This window comes from Conger conger, chromosome 10, assembly GCF_963514075.1.
Source record: "Conger conger chromosome 10, fConCon1.1, whole genome shotgun sequence".
NCBI lineage: Eukaryota > Metazoa > Chordata > Actinopteri > Anguilliformes > Congridae > Conger > Conger conger.
In genome coordinates, this window is record NC_083769.1 from 23,490,874 (window position 1) to 23,511,505 (window position 20,632).

Sequence of the window (20,632 nt, forward strand, 5' to 3'; positions counted from 1 at the left end):
AAGAATGATGGCGGAATGGAGAGGTCTAGCAGGCTTGTAGGGTTTGATGATCTTTTGGAGGTATGCTGGGGCTGATCTGACTGGCTGCCCAGACAACCTGGAAGGAGCAACCTGGAGAGGTACGCCTCAATCCAGTCTAGGATTGTGCCACAGATCCCCTTTGCTGTCAGGGAGGACAGGAAGATGGAGTCATCAACAGTGTTGAAGGCAGCAGAGAGATCAAGACGAATCAGGACAGGGAGAGGGAGTCTGCCCCTGCGGCATGAATTGACAGATAGGAGTATGTTATCCGTGGAGTTGCGAGGTCTGAAGCCAGACTGGTGCAGCTTATTTTGCCTGCCGTTACCTGTCGGATCAACCAGGAGTCCTACGTGCCACCTCTTCCAGAGCAGGTTTTCCACCAGGCTCTCCCAGCAGACCCTCGCTACACATTTGGGCCTACCTGGTCTGTCTGGCAGCTTGCTATCTGAAACAACTCACCACAAGATGGTGATCAGGTGACTGCTCAGCTCCTCTCTTCAAAAACATATAGCCGCAGGTCTGATGACACAACTACAAAATCGATCAATGGCCTTCGGCCCAAAGTGTTCTGGTACCAGGTACACTTATCAGCATCCTTGTGTTCGGACACAGGAACTGTTATGGACAAGCCATGACCAGCACAGAAGTCCAATGACATAACACCTCTCAGGTTCAGGCTGCTCCTTCTAATCACACCCCTTCCAGTCATTGCTAACGTGAAATCCCCCAGTACGATGGAAATCCCCCAAAACGACTACGGAGTAAGTAGGTGGGGCATGTTCTGACTGGCCTGTTCCATCACCCCTCCCACCTTCTCCAAGAAGACTGAATACTTGGAACTGTTATTAAGCAGATAAGTACATATAACAGCGTAGTTGCATTGAGGCGACCCTCTCGTCCACTGCAGTAAACTCCAAATTTGTCCCTTGTGATTATCCCCACTCCTGCCAAGCACCTATCATCCTGGACAACTCCTGAGAAAGAGAGACCACCCTCTATGAAGGAGTTTGGTTCCACAGCCAACACTGCGTGAAGAGGTGAGCCCAACTATGTCTAGTTGGTGCCTCTCAACCTCTTGCAGCAGCTCTGGCTCTTTCCACCCCCGTGAGGAAAGTGACGTTCCATGTACCAAGAGTTAGAGTCCACCACCCAAGAGAAAGATGCCTGGGTCCACTCCATTCCTGACCTTTGCCTGATGGGCACTGTACCCAAGCCCTACCCTGAACCTTGGGTGGTGGGCCCACATCGTGATCCCAGGCACAGGCCAAGCCTGGCCGAGGTACGGTGGGTTGCCCGGCCACCAGGTGCTCGCCTGCGAACCATTCAGCAGGGGTATCGATTTGGAATGATGAAGATAATATTTTTGTAAACAATATCGAACATTTAAAAATGTAACCTGTACTCACATAAGGGTAAACATACAACATGTACAAATAACACTTAGAACAGCTAAGAATGAAACAGAACAATCCTCGTTAATGATGAACAATTATGCTCTTATTCTCTAAATTTGTACAAGCAACATGAACAGAGAATTTGGGCTAACTTGACTTGTTTTGAGTGACAAAACATGTTTTGAGGACGGCCCCTGGGTCTGGTATTGAATCTAGCCCATGCCGGTGCCAACTTTGGCTGGCAGCACTGCAGGACAATGCACAATCGACTGTGGTGTTGCCCAGAGATGGGAGGGTACTGAACTGTGCGTCTTCCTGCCACTAACGTCTGTGTGAGCCTGACTTGCAAACTCCTGTTATGGTGGCTGACATTCTGTGCTTTGGTGGAGAAAACATGCTTGCCTCTCTGGCAAATGAATGGCAGAGGTTGTAGCACTGATCGTTGATATTTATAAGATTGGGTACACATTCATTTTGACAATGATTTGCGATCAGAGATCAAATATCATCTCTTGTAGCTTTCCTGAAACAAGCCCCTGATTTTCTCAAGTCTATGTTCAGCTGGATACATGCACAATGCAGAAATACCAAGCTGTTTAGATATTTTGTAATACAACTACTGTTGCTAATAATATGAATAAAAGCCATTCTGTTTGTTCACTGACATCAGTTTATTTCATTCATGAGCACCTCTCTAGCCTGTACTGAAATATTAAAGTCATATGACTCACACTGTGCTTTGTCCAGTTCAATAAATGCCAGGAGCCACAGCACCATGCCTTGTTCTGATGGGTTCAATTGCTTTATTGAGTAGTTTGATTTGCTTTATTAATGGATTGCTAAAATTCATATTCATGGCTAGCATAGCAAATAATTGTTTTCAGGGTGTACAAACAAGTGGACGTTTGGGTGTGGTGAGCATCTGGTCCTTGTGATATCCTCTCTGTTTTCTGTTTGGGTGGGACAGTCGGTCTGAGTTAGGCTCAGACAGCTCTCACCCCAGGCTGTCACACATATACTGATGTCCTCTCTGACCGTCTGAGCTAAATTAATGGCAGAGTGCACTGGAGAGTTACCAAGAGGCAAAATCCTTTTACCCATGGTCTTCTCCCATTGGTTCCCCAGGTCTGTTCCAGCCAATGGAGAGGAATTACACCTCCTCCTAGCCAATGGAGAGGAATCACAGCTGCTCTTAGCCAATGGCAAGATGAAATCCCAGAGGAGACCCTCCTTTCAGAGGACTGAGAAAAACACACACTTTCAATTGAGCATGCTCCAGGTAAACATGAATGCTCACTCACATACACATGCACAGACTCACACATAAGAATAAGGACATGTTTGTAGAAGAAAGGTGAATTTGAACGGACAAGTAGTATTCTGGCAACTCCTTCTGTCTGCACAGGTGTCCAGCAGTGGGGACAACATGGTGGAATGCCAGCTGGAGACCCACAGTAACAAGATGGTCACCTTCAAGTTTGACCCCGAGGGTGACACTCCCGAAGACATCGCAGATTACATGGTGAGAGAACTTAGGCATTGTATTTGTGGGCATTCGTATTTTTGCACACGTGTGTGTATGCACTTGTTCCATTTGCAATAACGCTAACAGTGCTTGTGACACTGTATGAAATGGAGATTTACATTACATTACATTAATGGCATTTGGCAGACGCTCTTATCCAGAGCGACGTACAACAAAGTGCATACCCAAAACCAGGGATAAGTGCGCTGAAAGACCCTAGAGGGAAGTACAATTTCAACTGCTACCTATTCAACAAAGATAAGGACCTGGGCCTATTTTTTTATTATAATTTTTTTACAAACAAACAAACAAACGCAAAAGTATGACCAAACCCCTTAACTAGCCAAACACTGCTTACCTAGCCAAACTAAAAATACTGATGCACAAAAAAGTACATCACAGAAAGACACAGGGAGGTAGGGAGGGACAGGGAGAGGTGCTGCTTGAAGAGGTAGTTGTGGTGTGACACGGTGTGCCACTTTGCAGGTGGAGGAGGATTTTGTCCTGGAGTCAGAGAAAGAGAATTTTGTGGAGGACCTGCGGGCGATTGTCAAGAGAGCCCTGGAAATCCTTCACACCCAGCCACAGGTCTGTATATGCGCACCTCACCCTCCTCACACTCATCACAGAGTACCTTTCCTCTAGTCAATATGCACACTGCATGCCACACTGCATTAACTGCCCACTAGATACAGTGCAGAACTGCACACTGTCTCTATGTGTGCCCCGATGCATATGCCATGCTCCTTCCTTCTGTTACTCCACTGATCTCCATTGAAATCTGACATTGCACCTTGCAGATGGTCTCTCTTGTTTTTAGGGCATACAGCACACAGCTGTAATTAGGGGCCTTCAGTGGTTATGATTTGCTTTCATCCTGTGGTTTATGGCGCTTCCTGTCTCTAAATGTTTCTTACGGTGAGTTTTAATGCACTTCTGTCTCTATGTATCTGTCAGACCGGATCCATGGAGCAGCTGCATGTGAGCACTCCTGCAGCCCCCGGCAGTAAGTACATGCTCCCTGGCTATTCTTACCTTTGCCCCTGCTCACCCATACTGTAGAGTTCATCCACGCTGTAGCTCATCCCCATTCATGCATTTTCCATGTTGTAGAGCTCATGTACTCCATCGCTCATCCAGTGTGGCTGATCCACATTACTGTCCTTGTTATTCATTTGAGTTGATAATTCGACAATCCATATTGAGAACGTGTCCCACAGTATTGGCAATATGGCATCATTTTACATTATAAATGATGGTTCCTTCTGAAAGCTGGAATAATGTTCTGTTAAGGATATAGTATGTTCTAGTGAGTAATGCTACCTTACAGAAGTCAAGTATGCCGTGGTTTAAATCTGATCTGCCCTAAATGATTTGTGTGTGTGTGCGCCTCCCCAACTTCCTTGCACCCCTCCGGCCCCCCTTCTCTGCCTCAGTGGACTCAGTGCCCCAGTCCTCCCCTGTGGGACGCTGGCGCTTCTTCATCAACCAGACGATTCGGCATCGAGACTCCCTCTCTGCTCAGGGGGCCTCCACACCACCCTCTGCTGGAGAAAACATTACATTGCAGTCTGCAGGCAAGGATCCTCAGAGAGGTGGGAAACTTCTCTCCTACTCGGCTGTCACACAGTCTGGCCTTTAGTTAAAATGTCAGCATTGTGATGTTTCAGGTCAGTGATGAGAGTAACCCTATGTCCGTTTCTTCTGTCTACATAGACATTGATGGATCACAACGGTCGGGGTCCTTCAGTGGAATCAGTGCCTCCGCTTCTGCAACGCTCCCAGCCCTGGCTGCCCCTGCCTCCACTGTTTCTGCCCCTGCCTCCATGTCTGCCCCAGCAACCCCTGCCCCTGCAGTGGTGTCTGAAACTATATCTGCCCCATCCTCTTCTCTATCCAGTGCTGTTTGCTCTGCCCCACCTGCTTCCCCAGCCCACACCTCTCCTCCTATATCCTCTGTTCCCACCCATGACTCAAGCACCGGGCCCACCAGCCTCGTGCACCCCACTGTCCCTGTTCCTACAGCTGCCGGTACCTCGCTCCCTGTCCCCCTCCCTGTCTCCTCCGCCGTGGCCCTAGGTCCCACAGACACGCCCCTCCGAGGGGGGTCCTTGTCTGAGAGAGACTGGCGGCAGCCTCCTTCCTCCTCTCCCATTCACGCACCCTTCGCTACCCCTCAGCCCCTGAGCATGAGCGATCAGGACCGGTTACAGCTGGCGGAGACGCAAGATTACCCACAACACCTTGCACTTCAGCAACAAGCAGAGGTACAACAGAGACATCAGCAGCCTCAGATACCAGCACAGTCCTTACCACAGCAACCTCCACAGCTGCAACAAGTTCAGCCACAACCACTATCCTTACCGCAGTCAGTACAGCCTCTCCCCATTCAACAGCCATACCTACAGCAGTCAGCACCGCCTCAGCAAGTACAACAACAGGCCTTACAACTGCAGTCAGGACAGTGTCAGCAAGTACAACCACAACAAGCATTGTTACAACAGTCAGTACAGTCTCAACAAATACAACCACAGCAACCTTCCTTACAACCGCAGTCAGTACAGTTACAACAAACATCCACACAGCAACAACCAGGACAACTTCAACAAGTACATCTACAACAAACATCCTTACAGGAAAAGTCAGTTCAGCTTCAACAAGTACAACCACAACAAACATCCTTACAGCAGCAACCTGGACTGTCTCAACAAGTACAACAACAAACATCCTTACAGCAGCAACAGGGGCAGTCTCAGCAAATCCAAACTCAACAAACATTGTTACAACAGTCAGTACAGTCTCAACAAGTACAACCACAACAAAGATCCTTACAGCAACAACCTGGACAGTCTCAACAAGTACAACAGCAACAAACATCCTTACAGCAACAACCAGGACAGTCCCAGCAAATACAACCACAACAAACATTGTTACAACAGTCAGTACAGTCTCAACAAGTACAACCGCAACAAACATCCTTACAGCAACAATCTGGACAGTCTCAACAAGTACAACAGCAACAAACTTCCTTACAGCAACAACCAGGACAGTCTCAGCAAATGCAACCTCAACAAACATTGTTACAACAGTCAGTACAGTCTCAACAAGTACAACCACAACAAACATCCTTACAGCAACAATCGGGACAGTCTCAGCAAATACAACTACAACAAGTGTTGCAACCACCATCAGTACAGTCTCAACATATACAACAAAAATACATAGAACAACAGTCATTACAAGCTCAACAAATACAACAGCCATCCCTACAGCAACAGTCATTACAACCTCAACAAATACAACAACCATCCCTACAGCAACAGTCATTACAACCTCAACAAATACAACAACCATCCCTACAGCAACAGTCGGTACTGACTCCGCAAATACAACAACCATTCCTACAGCAAGAGTCAGTACAGGTTCAACCAATGACTCAACAGCCATTCTTACAACAACAGCCTCTACAACAACAGTCAGTGCAGCTTCAGCATATACAGCAACCATCACCACATCAGCAGCCAGTACAAGAGTCTCAGCCAATACAACAACAACCATTCATACAACAACAGTCAATACAGGCTCAACAAATACAACAGCCTTCATCCTTGAAACAGCAGTTACCCGTGGAGCAAAACCAACAGGAAATACAACTGTCACTACATAAGCTCTACCAAGAGCAGTTGCAGCAGCAGCATCTCCAACAACAGCAGACTTTACACCAGTCACTTCAACCACTGCAGATGGAGCAGTTACAACAGCAGCAGGCAGAAGCGCAGGAGCAGTTACACAGAGAGCAAATCCAGCACAGTCAGAGTCAGCAGTTACAACAGCTGGGACAGCAGCAAAATCAGGAACTGCAGCAGCAGCTACAGGCAGTTCAGCAACAAACAGCTCATATGCAACAACAGCAGTCAGTGCAACAGGACATACTTCAACAGGTGCACCAACAACCACTGCTGCAGCAATACACACAAGAATCTGCACAGCCGCCGAACGCGATGTACCAACAGCAAGCAGTGCAACAACTTGACCGACAACAGCAGTCAGTACAGCCTCTACAAATACAACAGTCAGTACAACAACCTCTTCCTATACAACAGCCACAGCCTTTACCACAACAATCAGTACAATTGCAACAGTCGGTCCAGCATCAGCCGACTCATCAGCTTCCCCTAGACCACCCGCAGCAACAGGTCTTCCATCAGGTTTCCTCACAGCAGCAGGTGCCGCAGTCTGAGTTGCCACGGCAACAGGTGCCGCAGCAACGCGCCCTGCACCAGCAGCCATTACAGCCGATGCTGCAGCAGTATTCTGAGTCAGAGCTCTCTGCAGGAGAGGCCGGTGTCACAGGAGAGGATACCCCCAGTCTCCCTGCCCCTGCCCTCCCGTCCTCCGACACCGCGCTGCCCCCCCTTCCCCTCTGCGCCTCTGAGACCCCCCTGCCCCCCCTTTCCCATACTCTCAGCCCCTCCCCAGCCCAGCCTTCTTCTGTGGCAGAGTCTGACAGTGAGGGGCCCCCCAAAATCGAATACGTTGACAACCGCATCAAAACACTGGACGAGAAGCTGAGGAATTTGCTGTACCAGGAGTACAGCGGCACGGGGGCACCTGCAGGGGGCGCCACAGCGGCGTCCGCTGTCCTTCCCGCCTCGGTGTCCACCGCCGCAGACACACACCCGTCACGGCCCCCCCTCCACCCCCTCACCTCCACCTCCGACACCTCCCCGCACTCCTCTTCCTCCACCACCTCCTCATCCACCTCCCGCTCCTCCTCCACCTCCGAAGCCGACAGAGAAGCGGTGGTGGAAGCGGGCCCATCGAGTGTGTTTCCCTCAACCCCCGGGGTAGCGTCTGGGGTGCCGGAGCCTGCCCTGCCCCCCTCCTCTGCCCCCCCATCACAGTCGCTCCCTCAGACCCCACACAGAGACGCAGCCACACACCAAACTCCACCCGCCGAACCCCCAGTCTGTGTAAGTGGGCTTCGTGGATGTGGGTGGGACTGTCTCTTTCTCTTACTTTCTGTCTGATTCCATATTCTGTGATAATTATAATGGCAAACTGATTTCTGAAAACCCTGTATCTTAAAATTATGTCCTTTTGCAGTTTTTGTGTGTGTGTGTGACACACACTCAATGCATGAAATCTCTGAAAGTATTTTTAATCTCTCTCTGAGTCATATGTGCCCCCCCTCACAACTCTTTCCTACCCTATCCACCCCACCCCCCCTCGCTCCCCTCCCTTGCCCTCTCCCCAGGCTGCCCCCCCTCTTTCCGAAGCCAGCACCCCAGGAGACCCAGCGTGGCCCCTCTCCGGTCAGCCCCAGCTCCCCCTCCGGCCTGGACAGCAGCAGCTCAATGCAGGAGGTGGATATTTTGGCCTAAACCTGACATGTCCTAGTATCAGAAATCCTGTTAGCAAGAAATCCTGGACTCGCAAATTCAAAAGCTGGGCGTGCAAACTGCGTCACTCCGCCAGCTTGTTCAAGAAACCCAGAGTCCAGCAAGGTACTCTCTTCTGACAGAGAGAGAGAGAGAGTGTGGGGGAGAGAGAGAGAGAACGAAAGAGTGAGAATGGTGTGTGAGGGAATACCATTCCAAAACTAATTTGTAGATTTCTGTGTAATCAGTGTTATTATTGTGGTAGGTCTGTATTTCATAGATCTGTATTTTTGTTTTGTTGATTGGATTTGTTGTACCAGTTGTTTCAGAGATTATAACAATAATCTTGTATATTGTCGTATTTTCGCAGTCATGTGATTGTCTGGGTCTGTGTTTGGTTCGATTTGGAATCATATCATTTTTGTGCCCGGGAAATAATAATTTTAATAATAATTAGTATTTTGGTATTATATATTATTGATTATTTGTTGTCTTTTGAGTTACAGACAGTGGAGAATTTGGCTAAGAGGAGAATGTGGCATGTAGAGCCCCAGAGCATTAAAAGATTAAAAGGGGCGTTACGCAGTGGTTCTGGCATTGGAATTTGAGAGCTGTCTTCCAGTCCACACACTGTGTTTCTGTACGGTAGCAATGCTGCTGTTTTACAACCCGCTGCAGTGCCCAGTCTCCACGGGTTGGGTCGCAGTCTGACTCTCGCACAGCTCTTCCTAAAACACCTGACTGGGAGGGTGTCGGTCACAACAGGACCTGTGTATATACACTCAGTGAGCGCTTTATTACTTATTTTTTAGACTTATTGGTTTTCTGCTGCTGTAGCCGAGATTCACTTCTGCATACCACTGTTGTAATGTGTGGTTATTTGTGTTACTGTCACCTTCCTGTCAGCTTCGAGCAGTCTGGCCCTTCTCCTCTGACCTGCTCACTGGATGTTTTCTCTGCAAACTCTACAGACAGTTGTCGTGAAAATCCCAGGAGATCAGCAGTTTCTGAGATACTCAAACTACCCTGTCTGGCACCATCATTCCACACTCAAAGTCACTTGGATTTTCTTCCCCATTCTGATATTTGGTCTGAAAAACAGCTGAACTTCTTGACCTCGTATGCATGATTTTATGCATTTAGTTGCTACCACATGACTGGCTGATTAAATTTGCATTAACATGCAGGTCTACCTAATAAAGTGCTCACTGAGTGTACATTAAAAACTGTTTTGGGTTGAAGCGTTTCCTAGCTAGCGGCTCTGAATTATTTTTGTTGCAAATATCAGGTTAAACAGTATTTAGCAGGGAACAGTATTCGGTTCTGTACGACCCTATTACACAATTTAAATTCTTCACATTTGAGTCAGTGGTTCCATTGATTTATCATATACTATCATGGTTAAATGTAGCATACTTTTACTCTTAATTTATTCATAGTGTACAGAGGACCTCTACAGTGACTATCTGTTCTCCCATACTTACTGTAGGAAGGCTGTGAGGAAGGTCACATTTTATTCTTTATGATTAAAATGATCTAGCATTCTCTTGCATGTGCAATATTACATGTGCTAGATTATTGTCAAGTTTATGTACAGTAGAGGCTTTGTTCCCATTCGGAGTGAATGCATGTGCCTGAATGCACATGCTTGTTGTGTCTTTTGTGTTGCTGAGTTTAGAATGTATGTGTGTGCATATGGTGATATATATCAGTGAATATTGTAATACATTGTATTGCTGTCAGCAATTATTTAAGCTATTGTATCTTGTTTCAGTATGTTATACCCTTTATATTTCTGAAAGAAGATATCTGCCATATGAATTATGCATCTATATACACACATACATGCAGTGTAGAGCTTTAGAGTATTCCCAAACATGCAACAGCCAGAAGGCTGACGTTCTGAATGCATGTTCTGTGACCATAGTGTTTACTGTCTCATGGCCGGGACATGCTGTTTTGTGAGTGAGTGAGAGCGTGTGGGTGTTTTTGTGAGCGTGAGTATAGTGTATGTGTGTGCGTCTGTGTATCAGGACACCTTTGTGTTTATTTTTATTTATTTATTATTTTTATATTTGACAGGTTGTATGTGTGAGCAATGATTTGGTTGCGCATGTGAGGACATACAAGTTGGTATGTGTGTGTGTGCAGTGTGTGTGTGATTGCATGTGGGTGTGTGTGAGTGTGTCTGAGAATGTGGGGGGGGTTGTTGATAATTGTGAAATGGCTCACTCCCCAAAACTGTTCCCATACCAACCTCCTCATTCCTCTTTTTCCCTTTTTAGTTCACCGTGTGTCCTCTCACTCATATCCTACACCCTGTTCCTTGGACCTCTCCTGCTCTTTCAGCATGTCATGACTTTATTATTATATTTTTTAAATATTTGTTGTTTATAATATATCTTCTGTTTGTATATATACATACAATGTTCACATAAATGCCTGTTTATGTTTGTAAATCAAAATGAAGTAATGATGATAGTTTAACTGGCGTTATTCTGATGTGATGAAGGAAATCATGACATTTGAGCTATATCATCTTCTGTTAACACATTTCCTTTGCGTCTGTGTTTGTGTGTTCATTCCTGTGTCCTTCCTGTCCGTCTGTCTGTCCAACGGCCCGCCCGTGCGCATGTCTCTGCTCAACCGTGCGTGTGTCATGCGTTACCGTCCGTCTGTGTGTGTCGTCTTTGCCTATCCGTCCATCCGTCCGTCCATCCATCCGTCCATCCCCCGCCCTCGCTGTGTCTCCATCTCTCCAGCAGAGGCCAACAGCAGCCAGACTGTGAAGGAGGAGGGCGAGCAGCCGGCCCACCCCCAGGGTCTCTCTCGCATGGGGCGGTTTCAGGTGACTGATGCACCCCTCCCTATCCGCTTCAGATATACCTTTACAGAGCTGCAGTGGTGTGCAAACATTTGGGCACCCCTGGTAAAAAAGCCTTTTACAATTAATATCTATGTGAGCAGAAGCGAACCTGACCTCTTAGTGGTACAACAAACAAGCAAGATTACACATTTTTACAGTTTAAAAATAATTTTTTAAAAAGGAAAAAGGCCCTGTGCAAAAGTTTGGGAGCCCTGTCAGTTAGTACTTTGTACCACTTCCTCAGGCAACTATAACAGCTTATAAACGCTTCCTGTAGCCTCTTTCAATTCTCGTTTTTGGAATTTTTCCCCACTCTTCCTGGCAGAACACCTGTAGCTCAGAAATATTCTTCGGCCTCCTTGCTGGTCCAGCATTTTTGAGATAAATGGTAAATGGTTGGCATTTATATAGCGCCTTTATCCAAAGCGCTGTACAATTGATGCTTCTCATTCACCCATTCATACACACACTCACACACCAACGGCAATTGGCTGCCATGCAAGGTGCCAACCAGCTCGTCAGGAGCATTTGGGGGTTAGGTGTCTTGCTCAGGGACACTTCGACACAGCCTGGGCGGGGGATCGAACCGGCAACCCTCCGACTGCCAGACGACTGCTCTTACTGCCTGAGCCATGTCTCTCTTCATGGTTGATATCTTCATGGTTGATATCGAGGTTTGCTTTGGATCGTTGTCTTCCTGGAATACCAAACCTCTCTTCAACTTCAATGTTTGGACTGACCTTTGAACAGTTTAGATTTTTGATATTTGGTGGAATCCATTCTTCCTTCCACTTACAATATTTCCTGTGACCCCAGCTGCCACACAACCCCAAAACATAATGGATCCACCTCCATCTGTAAGGTTGAGGAGGTGCGGAGAGCCAGGTGCGACTAAGGGGGTGACCCCTTGTAAGCGGACCCACAAACGAGCCCGCCACTAAGACCCCGGGGGGGTAGAGGAGACAGCACTGTACACGGAGACAACTCCGCACAAATAAAAGGAAGAGCCCCAAATAACGGCTCAGGAAATAAAAACTACCCTCCAAAACCAGGGCGAAAATCACAAACAAAAAATGAGTGCGTAAAGGCTAGCACTACTGCCCCGGACCGGAGAAAACCCAAAATAAAAGTACAACCCAGCATAAAAGACTGGGCTAACGAAAATAAAGACTCAGGAGTCGCAGCTCCGAAAAAACACACAAACCAAAATACAAAATACCGGGGACAACGTCCCTCACCCACGGACTCACACGAGCCGAAAACAAAACGAAACAAAGAACAAAAGAACCTACAGGAAGGCGGCTGCAGTGTACACACACTAACGCGCAGACCCCTTCCTTACCTTTTCTGAACACAGAACCAGCACAATACCTGACTCGAATGCTGAGTCTTACCATGTGCTAATACCGGCTAGGTGGCAGAGCGAACAGTGACACCGAAGCGAAGACTGAGGGGAAATGCGGGCTTTAAGTACCTTCAGGAGGTAGACATCACGTAAGCACTAATGACCATCAGGTGAAAGTAATAAGCCCCCTGATGGCCACAACCAGTATTACCTCCAACCCTGACACCATCCTTCACAGTTGGCAAAACTCTACAAAGGCTTCATCCTTTTTTCTCCAAACATATCTTCTTTGGTGGTGGCCAAAAAGTAAAATTTTGGTTTTGTCAGTCCAAAGCAAATTGTTTAAAAAGGCTTCAGGCTTCTAATTTTTTTTTGCACATTTCGATGCTTAATTTTGTGTTGAGGTTGTTCTTTCTGGCAACTCTGATGTGTATGTCTTTGTTGTTTAAAGTATGTTGTATTGTTGTCCTGTGAACAGCTAGACTTGTTCCTGCTACTCTTTGTTTGCAGCTCTTTTGCAGTGATGCCTGGGTTCTTCTGAGTATTTCTCACCAGGTCTCTGGCCATTCTATCTGAACATTTTCTTTGTCTTCCAGACCTTGCCTTGACTTCAACTGTTCCATTTATCTTCCATTTTCTAATAATATTTTTGACAGTGGAAATAGGTCATTTAAAACATTTAAATCATTTTTGTAGCCTTCTCCTTCTTGGTGGAAATGAACCATCTTCATTCTGAAGTCCTTGGACAACCCCAACAAACCCATGGATGCTAACACCAGACAGAACAGCCACTGCAGTTGGATACTTTAGAAGGCATGGAGTTACTTCAGAATAAAAAGTTCAGCCCTGGAATTATACTCACCTGACTCATTGAAGCCATAACAAGTAAATCACCTGGGCCTGAGCCTTAGTAATCATCTTTTTAAAAACTAACAAAAAAAGAATCTAAAAGGGTTCCCAAACTTTTGCACAGGGCTTTTAGCATTTATTTAGAGTTCTGGTTTGCTTTCGATCACATACAGATTCATTGTAAGACATTTAAACGAGGGATGGCCAAATTTTTTCACCCCATTGTACATTACAATAACTGTAAATAATTATCAATGTTACAACATATACAGTATACAATACAATATATTGAATGTTTACAAATTGTTGCCTCTTTTTAGATGTTACAGAATATTTCTGTGATAAAATATCTTATTATATTTTCCAAAAAGGCCACATATTGTCAGTATTTTGATTTTATATTGAAGTATATTTTTTGTTCACACTTCTCACACAAGACAATCAAAGAGCAAACAGTATATCCAGAGCGACGTACAGTTGATTAGACTAAGCAGGAGACAATCCTCCCCTGGTGCAATGCAGGGTTAAGGGCCTTGCTCAAGGGCCCAACGGCTGTGCGGATCTTATGGTGGCTACACCGGGATTAGAACCACCGACCTTAGGTGTCCCAGTCATTTACCTTAACCACTACGCTACAGGCCGCCTATATATGTACACAGTACATATATAGATTACTTAATATATCTCCTTCACTTTCCCTCTCTCTCTTCCTCTCCCTAACCCTCTGTCACTCTCTCTCCCCCTCTCCCAGGTAACCCCAGTGGCCCTTCCTGCTGAGCGGGGCCCCCAGCAGGCCGCTGCGCGCAGGAAAGTGGGGCGCTTCTCCGTGAGCCACACACAGGCGCAGGCCGACGACAGGCAGACCGACAGCTCGCCCGTGTCCCCGGACCTGGAGGGAGGGAGGAAGAAGAGCAGGGGGAAGGACGGGGAGAAGGAGGAGCGGAAGAGGGCGCCAGCACCCCCCCTCCTGCCCCGAGTGTCCTCCCCCTCTCCCCACGGCAGCAGCGACGACGATGATGATGAAAGTGAGATGGAGGACGAAGAGCTCAGGAGAGAACTGCACCGATTGAGAGAGAAGTGAGTGACACCCAACACGCGGAAACGCGTAGGCTCACGATAGTTTACTGACAGGACAAAGCAAAACGGTATTGCAGCCATGATGTAAATAATGAATACAAAAGCAAAGGAAAAATAAGGGCTAAAGTTGAAAAACTACTGCACAGTCAAAGATGTAAATCTACATAAAATAGATTACAGATAAAAACACATGTAATGCACATTAAATAGTATGTTAAATACAAATATTAGCATTATTTAGCATTATTATTCTTAAAGGTTCACTGAAATACACCTAAAATAATATAGTGGTATATTTACATGATGTGATGTCTCACTCTTGCCATGGCCTGTCTCTGTCTCAGGCACATCAGAGAGGTCGTGTCTCTCCAGGCCCAGCAGAACAGAGAGCTCCAGGACCTCTACAGCCAGCTGCGCTCCCTCAAAGACCAGAACCCTCCCCTGCCCCTCCCCCTGCCGCGCACCCCACCCATCCTGCCCCCGGCGGGCCCTGCCCTCTCCCCCCGCAGGCCCAGACCGGGCAAAAGCAAGTCACGACCTCGACCCCACTCCCACCTGGACAACAACGGAGTCGCACACCCAGGTAACAGCCTCTGTTTCTCTAACGCTGAGCTCTGACGCGCTTGCTGTGAGCTTTCAGATGACCTTACAGCGCCGTTTTACATGCATAGCTTTCATTTCTTTCATATTAGGTACTTATGCAGGTTATAAGCAGGTTATAACAGGTTTGGTGCCTTGGTTCTTTAGAATCAAGTTGTAATTCATCTGTAATTTTTGTTTATTTTTGAGCAGCAAACAGCTGTGCAGTCTCTCACCCTCCATCTCTCTCTTTCTCTCACTCTCTCAGTGTCTCACATTAGTTTAGTTCTGTTCAGCTTAAAATGCTTCATTGGTAGGAGGTACAATTGTAAATATTGCGAAGCCTAAAGCAATACGTTTGAACGTGAACGCAGACGAATGGTGCGTAAATGCTATCCATAACTGCGACATAAAAACGGCAGTAATGCAATCGACATGAATAAATGACAGAAGTGACAGAGGAGAGGAGGAGGATTGATGAGAGGAGGCTGATGAATAAGTCGTCTCTGTCCGTGCAGCAGGAGTCCAGCAGTCGAGCAGCCTCTCGGGGGGAGAGGAGAGCAGGCTGCCCCCTCACGCGGCCCAGGGGAACCCCGCGGCAGCGGTGACCGAGAGCGGTGAGAGCACAGCGCCATCCCGCGCCCGTCTCCTGCCGCAAAACCAGGAGCGCGGGGGTAACTGTCCCTCTGCCTTCTCTCCAGGCCCCGGCCCCCTGTCCCAAGGTCCAGCCAGTAGGAAGAGCACATTTACGGACGAGCTGCACAAACTGGTGGACGATTGGACAAAAGAGACTGTGGGTCCCACCCCCCCTAAGCCCTCGCTCAACCAGATTAAGCAAAATCAGCAGGTGCAGGAGCTGGGAGGGTGGGGCCAGGCTGCAGAGGTAGACTATCAGCCCATGTAGAATACAGTAGCCCCTGTGCTCGCAGCATTAGTTACATATGCCCCAGTGCTTTTTCTGGATTTGTGATTCAATTATCAGTGAAATGTATGTATGGCAGTGCTGTGCTGGTGCTCGTGATTGATATAGACGTTCTGTAGAACATACATGTATAATTGTGTTACATCTCTGCCCTACAGAACGCTCCCGCTTGGTTTGCACCTGTCCCCCTGAACCTCCCAGCAGCCCCTGCTTCCGCGGGCCTCTCTGTCGTCTCCCCAACTCAGTTCATGAGCGGAGGGGGGGCGGCGCAGTGGGCCGCGGGGGCCGCAGACGCGCAGCAGCAGAAAAGCCACACGCCTCCACCCCCCCACACGGTGCAGCAGCGCTTCCACCTGCAGCAGAGCCAGCCCCACCCGCCCCCCGCCTCGACCCCCGCCCCCGCCCCTGCCCCCGCCCCCGCCCCCGCCCCCGACGGCAGTGCGGCCGCTGGAGCCTACTGCTCCTGCTCCTGCTCTTCCTCCTCCTGCTCGTCTTCCTCGTCCTGCTCCCCGTCGGTTCTGCCCCCCAGTGCCAAACTACACCCGACGCCCCCGCCCTCCACCCTCCCCCTGGGACAGCAGTAAGAGGGGAGGAAACGGGGGGAGGGAAGTGGGGGTGGAAGTAAGACAAGAGTGTGTGTGTGTGTGAGAGAGAGAGAGAGAGAGAGAGAGAGAGAGAGAGAGGAGGGGGTAGAGCAAGGAGAGACAGGAGAAAGATAAACAGCGCATGTGCAGCACAAAAGAGTCACGTGCTGGGTGTGTGTGTGTGCCTGTGTGTGTGCGTGCGTGTTTATTACATATTCTCTGTGTGCTTTGGAATTAAGTGTCAAGTTTTATTTTAATTTAAACTTTTTTCTTTTTTTTTCCAAAAAGTATACAACTCACTTGAGCCTGAACTCTTTCTAACTAGAGACATGAAGGAACAGACATTTCTACTAGTATATACTATTATTTTTAAAATATATGTCTATGATTATATTGACTAAGGACTACATAAATAAAAAGTGCAATTAGTAACTGTTCTTTAACATCCTGTGCTGTCTTGATTTAAGTCTAATGTGAATGAAACAAATTTCTGCTGATAGATATACGGAGACAGCAACCAGACATCGGTAATGAATATAGCACAAGAGTCTCCATAGCAACAACAGGACATAAAGCATTTACAATAGCACATCACAGCACAGGCCACATTGCCTAGCAACCATCACTAGATGCAGAATCACAAAGAACACTGTCATACTTAAAGCGCAGCGCATGGACATAGCATGTTTATCATGGTGTTATTTTGTACATTGACACATAGACTGGTACTTTTACACCCATCAGTTTCTAACATGTCAGTTTAAATAGTGTTGTAACCACAAAGTTATTCCAACCCTTTATTTGAACACAGATAGAACCCACACTAAATGTAACATACTTATCTGTAGTGTTTTCTTGTGCTCATTTGGCAGGATATTTTTATTGATGTTTACTGAACAGGTGCTCATCCAAGTACCAGAAAATAGTGTGGCCCAAGGGGTCTTTTTCTTTCATTTGAAACACTGTCCTGCAAGTGTCGACATAGAGGCTGGTTTTGGGCATTGGCACCTGCTGTGTTCCACACACCTGTCTACGTCTGCAAGTCAAGGGTGAAATCTGGAATAATTTGAGATTGGGATTGAAATGCACACTTATCCATATGAAGGAAATGTAACTTCATCACACCCATAAGCACATTGATGCACATGTAAAAGCGCTTTGCCCATACCTCCATTCATTTCCATCATTCCAGCAAATCAAACAATGTCTAGTAAATATGTAAATAGAATGGGGGGGAAATGATTTGGCACATTTTGTTTTAAAAAATGAAAGTGTTGTCTCAGTTAAGAAAAAAAGCAACTGTTGTTGGTTGTCCCTATATTGCCTTTTTCAGATATTACATTTGTGGCATAATCTTTCTGTGACAAAGAATTGTAGTACTACAACACTACATCACATAAAACTACATTAGTCATTATCACATTACCCATGTTCTTTGACAGAAACCAATCTCACCTTAACAGTGTTGTAGTACTCTGCACTGTAACATCATTGTTTACTGTCCTGCTGTGTGACTAGCTGCCTATTCTAATGAAAGATTTTTTGAGGGAGCTAGAAAGTGTATGAAAGACAGAGTGCACGAAATAAAGTGTGAGTGTAACGCAGAGATTTTTTTTTTTTTTTATTTAGAAAATGGGAGTAATGCAGAGAAGATGTATTAAAGATATTCAATTTGTGTTAACACTTGAACTTACAGTGATTGCAAAGTAAACCTTTAGAAAAGGCACATCAGCTATTAAACTCTGAATAATATCCTTGAAATATTGCATTCTTCAGGCCACTTTTCACACTGCGGTGTTAGTTCACCAGCTGACTCCTCAACCATATCTCACAGGTTTGGAGTTTCAAACAGAAATTTACAGCCCAACCTATTCTGAAGTGTTACCAAAATGTAATCTAAAACAAATATATATATATACATTATTTTTGTATTTAGAAATGGGATTGTAAAAAATGTATAAAAGAAAAAAAAGTGTAATGATCAGTATTAACAAGCTCTGGTGATGTGAGATGCTGGTCTCAACCATCAGCTTTGCCCTCTTGGAGTTCCCCCGCTTCACCCCAGGGTTATTTCCCATTTTAGGCCCCCCTCTGACCCTTTCAACTATATGTTTGGCCTTGTTTATATTTTGAAACCATTGACAGATGTCAGATGTTTCAATTTGCTTCCGTTAACTTGGAATATTAAGCAATTTAAGCACTTAAAAAGTCTACACTAAAATGTCTTGACATGATCTAATCTAGGTGTTCCTGGGACAGAAAATAAAGCCAAGGGGACTCCAAAATTTAACACTGAGAAAATAAATATTAAAACTTACTGCTGATGATTATGCCACTGTAAATTTTTAATTCAATTGTTGATTTTATTTATGTTTTGTAACTAACCAAAATAAATGATGGTGTAAAACATCAAACTCAACAAAAAATAAAAATGTGAAATTTAATGGTTTCATATATTGTGTGTTTAATGACTGTCCAAAAGTACAAGATTTCATTTGACCATGCATAAAGCTATACTGGCCCAGTTTTCACCAAGCAAGGCAACCAGGCAAACTAAAGATCTCCTTGGCTGCCTCTAATTATAATTACAATTTCATAGGTACTTCACACAGCAAAAAATTCATGACCATGGCAGTACTATGTTATGAATCGGCTACAAGCAAAAAAACATGTATAAACATTTTCCCAGTTCTACATCATGTGCCCTTCTTCAAAACCTGCATCGACAGTGCCATCAAAAATTATTTACTCTTGGTAAAAATGGCCAATTTGGATGATCAGAAGAAAATGATAATATAATGATAACTATATTAGTTTCAACACAATAGCATCTAGATGAGCATTTTTGTGGTCAGGTGCAGTATTTATTAAATTCAGCATCGTGTAATCATGTGGATTCAAGCAGAGTCAGAGAAATCATATTTACATTTTTGTATTAATATATACATGGACAACTTTTAATAAAACAGTATTTTAAAAACATTTCATCACATACAAAACTAAAACCATTATGTATCTGCCAATTAGCTAAATATACAGTAAGCACCATAATTTATTGGACAGTGACACATGTTTTGTTATTTTGGTTTTGTACTCTGGCACATTCAGTTCAAGTGCAAACAATATGTGAACACAATTATGTCAACAGACCAGTAGACTGAGGAAGACCACTGTAGTGGATGACCGGAGAATGCTCTCTATGGTGAAGAAAACCCCCCCTGACAACAGCCCAACATAATGAAAACACTCTCATCGATACAGGTGTAGATGTGTCAAAATCTAGACCACACCAGCAGGACTACAGAGGGTGCACTACAACATGCAAACCACTGATAAGCCTGAAGAACTGAAAGGCCAGATTACAGTTTGCTAAAAAGCACCGAAAGTGCTCCCAAGAGTTCTGGAACAAAGTCTTATGGACAGATGAGACAAAGATTAATATCTGATGATGGAAAGAGGAAAGTAGAGAAAAAAGGAAATGCCCATGATCCAAAGCATACCGTGAAACATGGAGGAGGGGGTGTATGACTGCCAGTGGAATGGGCTCACTTGTTTTCATCGACGGTGTGATAGCACAAAATAGAAATAGAACAAAGAATTCTGAAGTCAACAGAAATATTTTATTTGCTCAGATAAAACCAAATTCCTCCAAACTTATTGGATGGCACTTCACCATGCAACTAGGCAATGACCCAAAACATACTGATAAAGGGGCGAGGGGGGGTTTGACAGCCCAAAACTGGAAAATCCTTGACTGGCCATATCTGAATCCAGTTGAACATGCATTTTACATGCTGAATAGGAGACTTCCCCGAAACGGCCCCGAAGGAGGAGCTGAAGATGGCTGCAGTACAGGCCTGGCAGAGCATCACCAGGAGAGATACCCAGCATCTGGCAGTACAGGCCTGGCAGAGCATCAACAGGAGAGATACCCAGCATCTGGCAGTAAAGGCCTGGCAGAGCATCACCAGGAGAGATACCCAGCATCTGGCAGTACAGGCCTGGCAGAGCATCAACAGGAGAGATACCCAGCATCTGGTGATGTCTTTGCATTGCAGACTTCAAGCAGTATTAGCATGTAAAGGATAT

General features: G+C 45.9%; 1 protein-coding gene across 1 annotated transcript in view; it reads left to right on the forward strand.

Moving 5' to 3' along the window:
• LOC133139500 (serine/threonine-protein kinase WNK2-like) overlaps positions 1–18,987 on the forward strand; it is a 50,490-nt gene extending 31,503 nt beyond the window's left edge. The window contains exons 12-24 of the mRNA XM_061259079.1: positions 2,541–2,694; positions 2,821–2,937; positions 3,427–3,528; positions 3,898–3,946; positions 4,377–4,535; positions 4,657–7,913; positions 8,198–8,306; positions 11,087–11,169; positions 14,133–14,458; positions 14,803–15,041; positions 15,556–15,654; positions 15,739–15,920; positions 16,118–18,987. Of these exons, the coding sequence (XP_061115063.1) occupies positions 2,541–2,694; positions 2,821–2,937; positions 3,427–3,528; positions 3,898–3,946; positions 4,377–4,535; positions 4,657–7,913; positions 8,198–8,306; positions 11,087–11,169; positions 14,133–14,458; positions 14,803–15,041; positions 15,556–15,654; positions 15,739–15,920; positions 16,118–16,543 (5,302 nt within the window). The 3' untranslated portion in view covers positions 16,544–18,987. The remainder of the gene's footprint in view (positions 1–2,540; positions 2,695–2,820; positions 2,938–3,426; positions 3,529–3,897; positions 3,947–4,376; positions 4,536–4,656; positions 7,914–8,197; positions 8,307–11,086; positions 11,170–14,132; positions 14,459–14,802; positions 15,042–15,555; positions 15,655–15,738; positions 15,921–16,117) is intronic.
• The last annotated feature ends 1,645 nt before the right edge of the window (positions 18,988–20,632 follow it).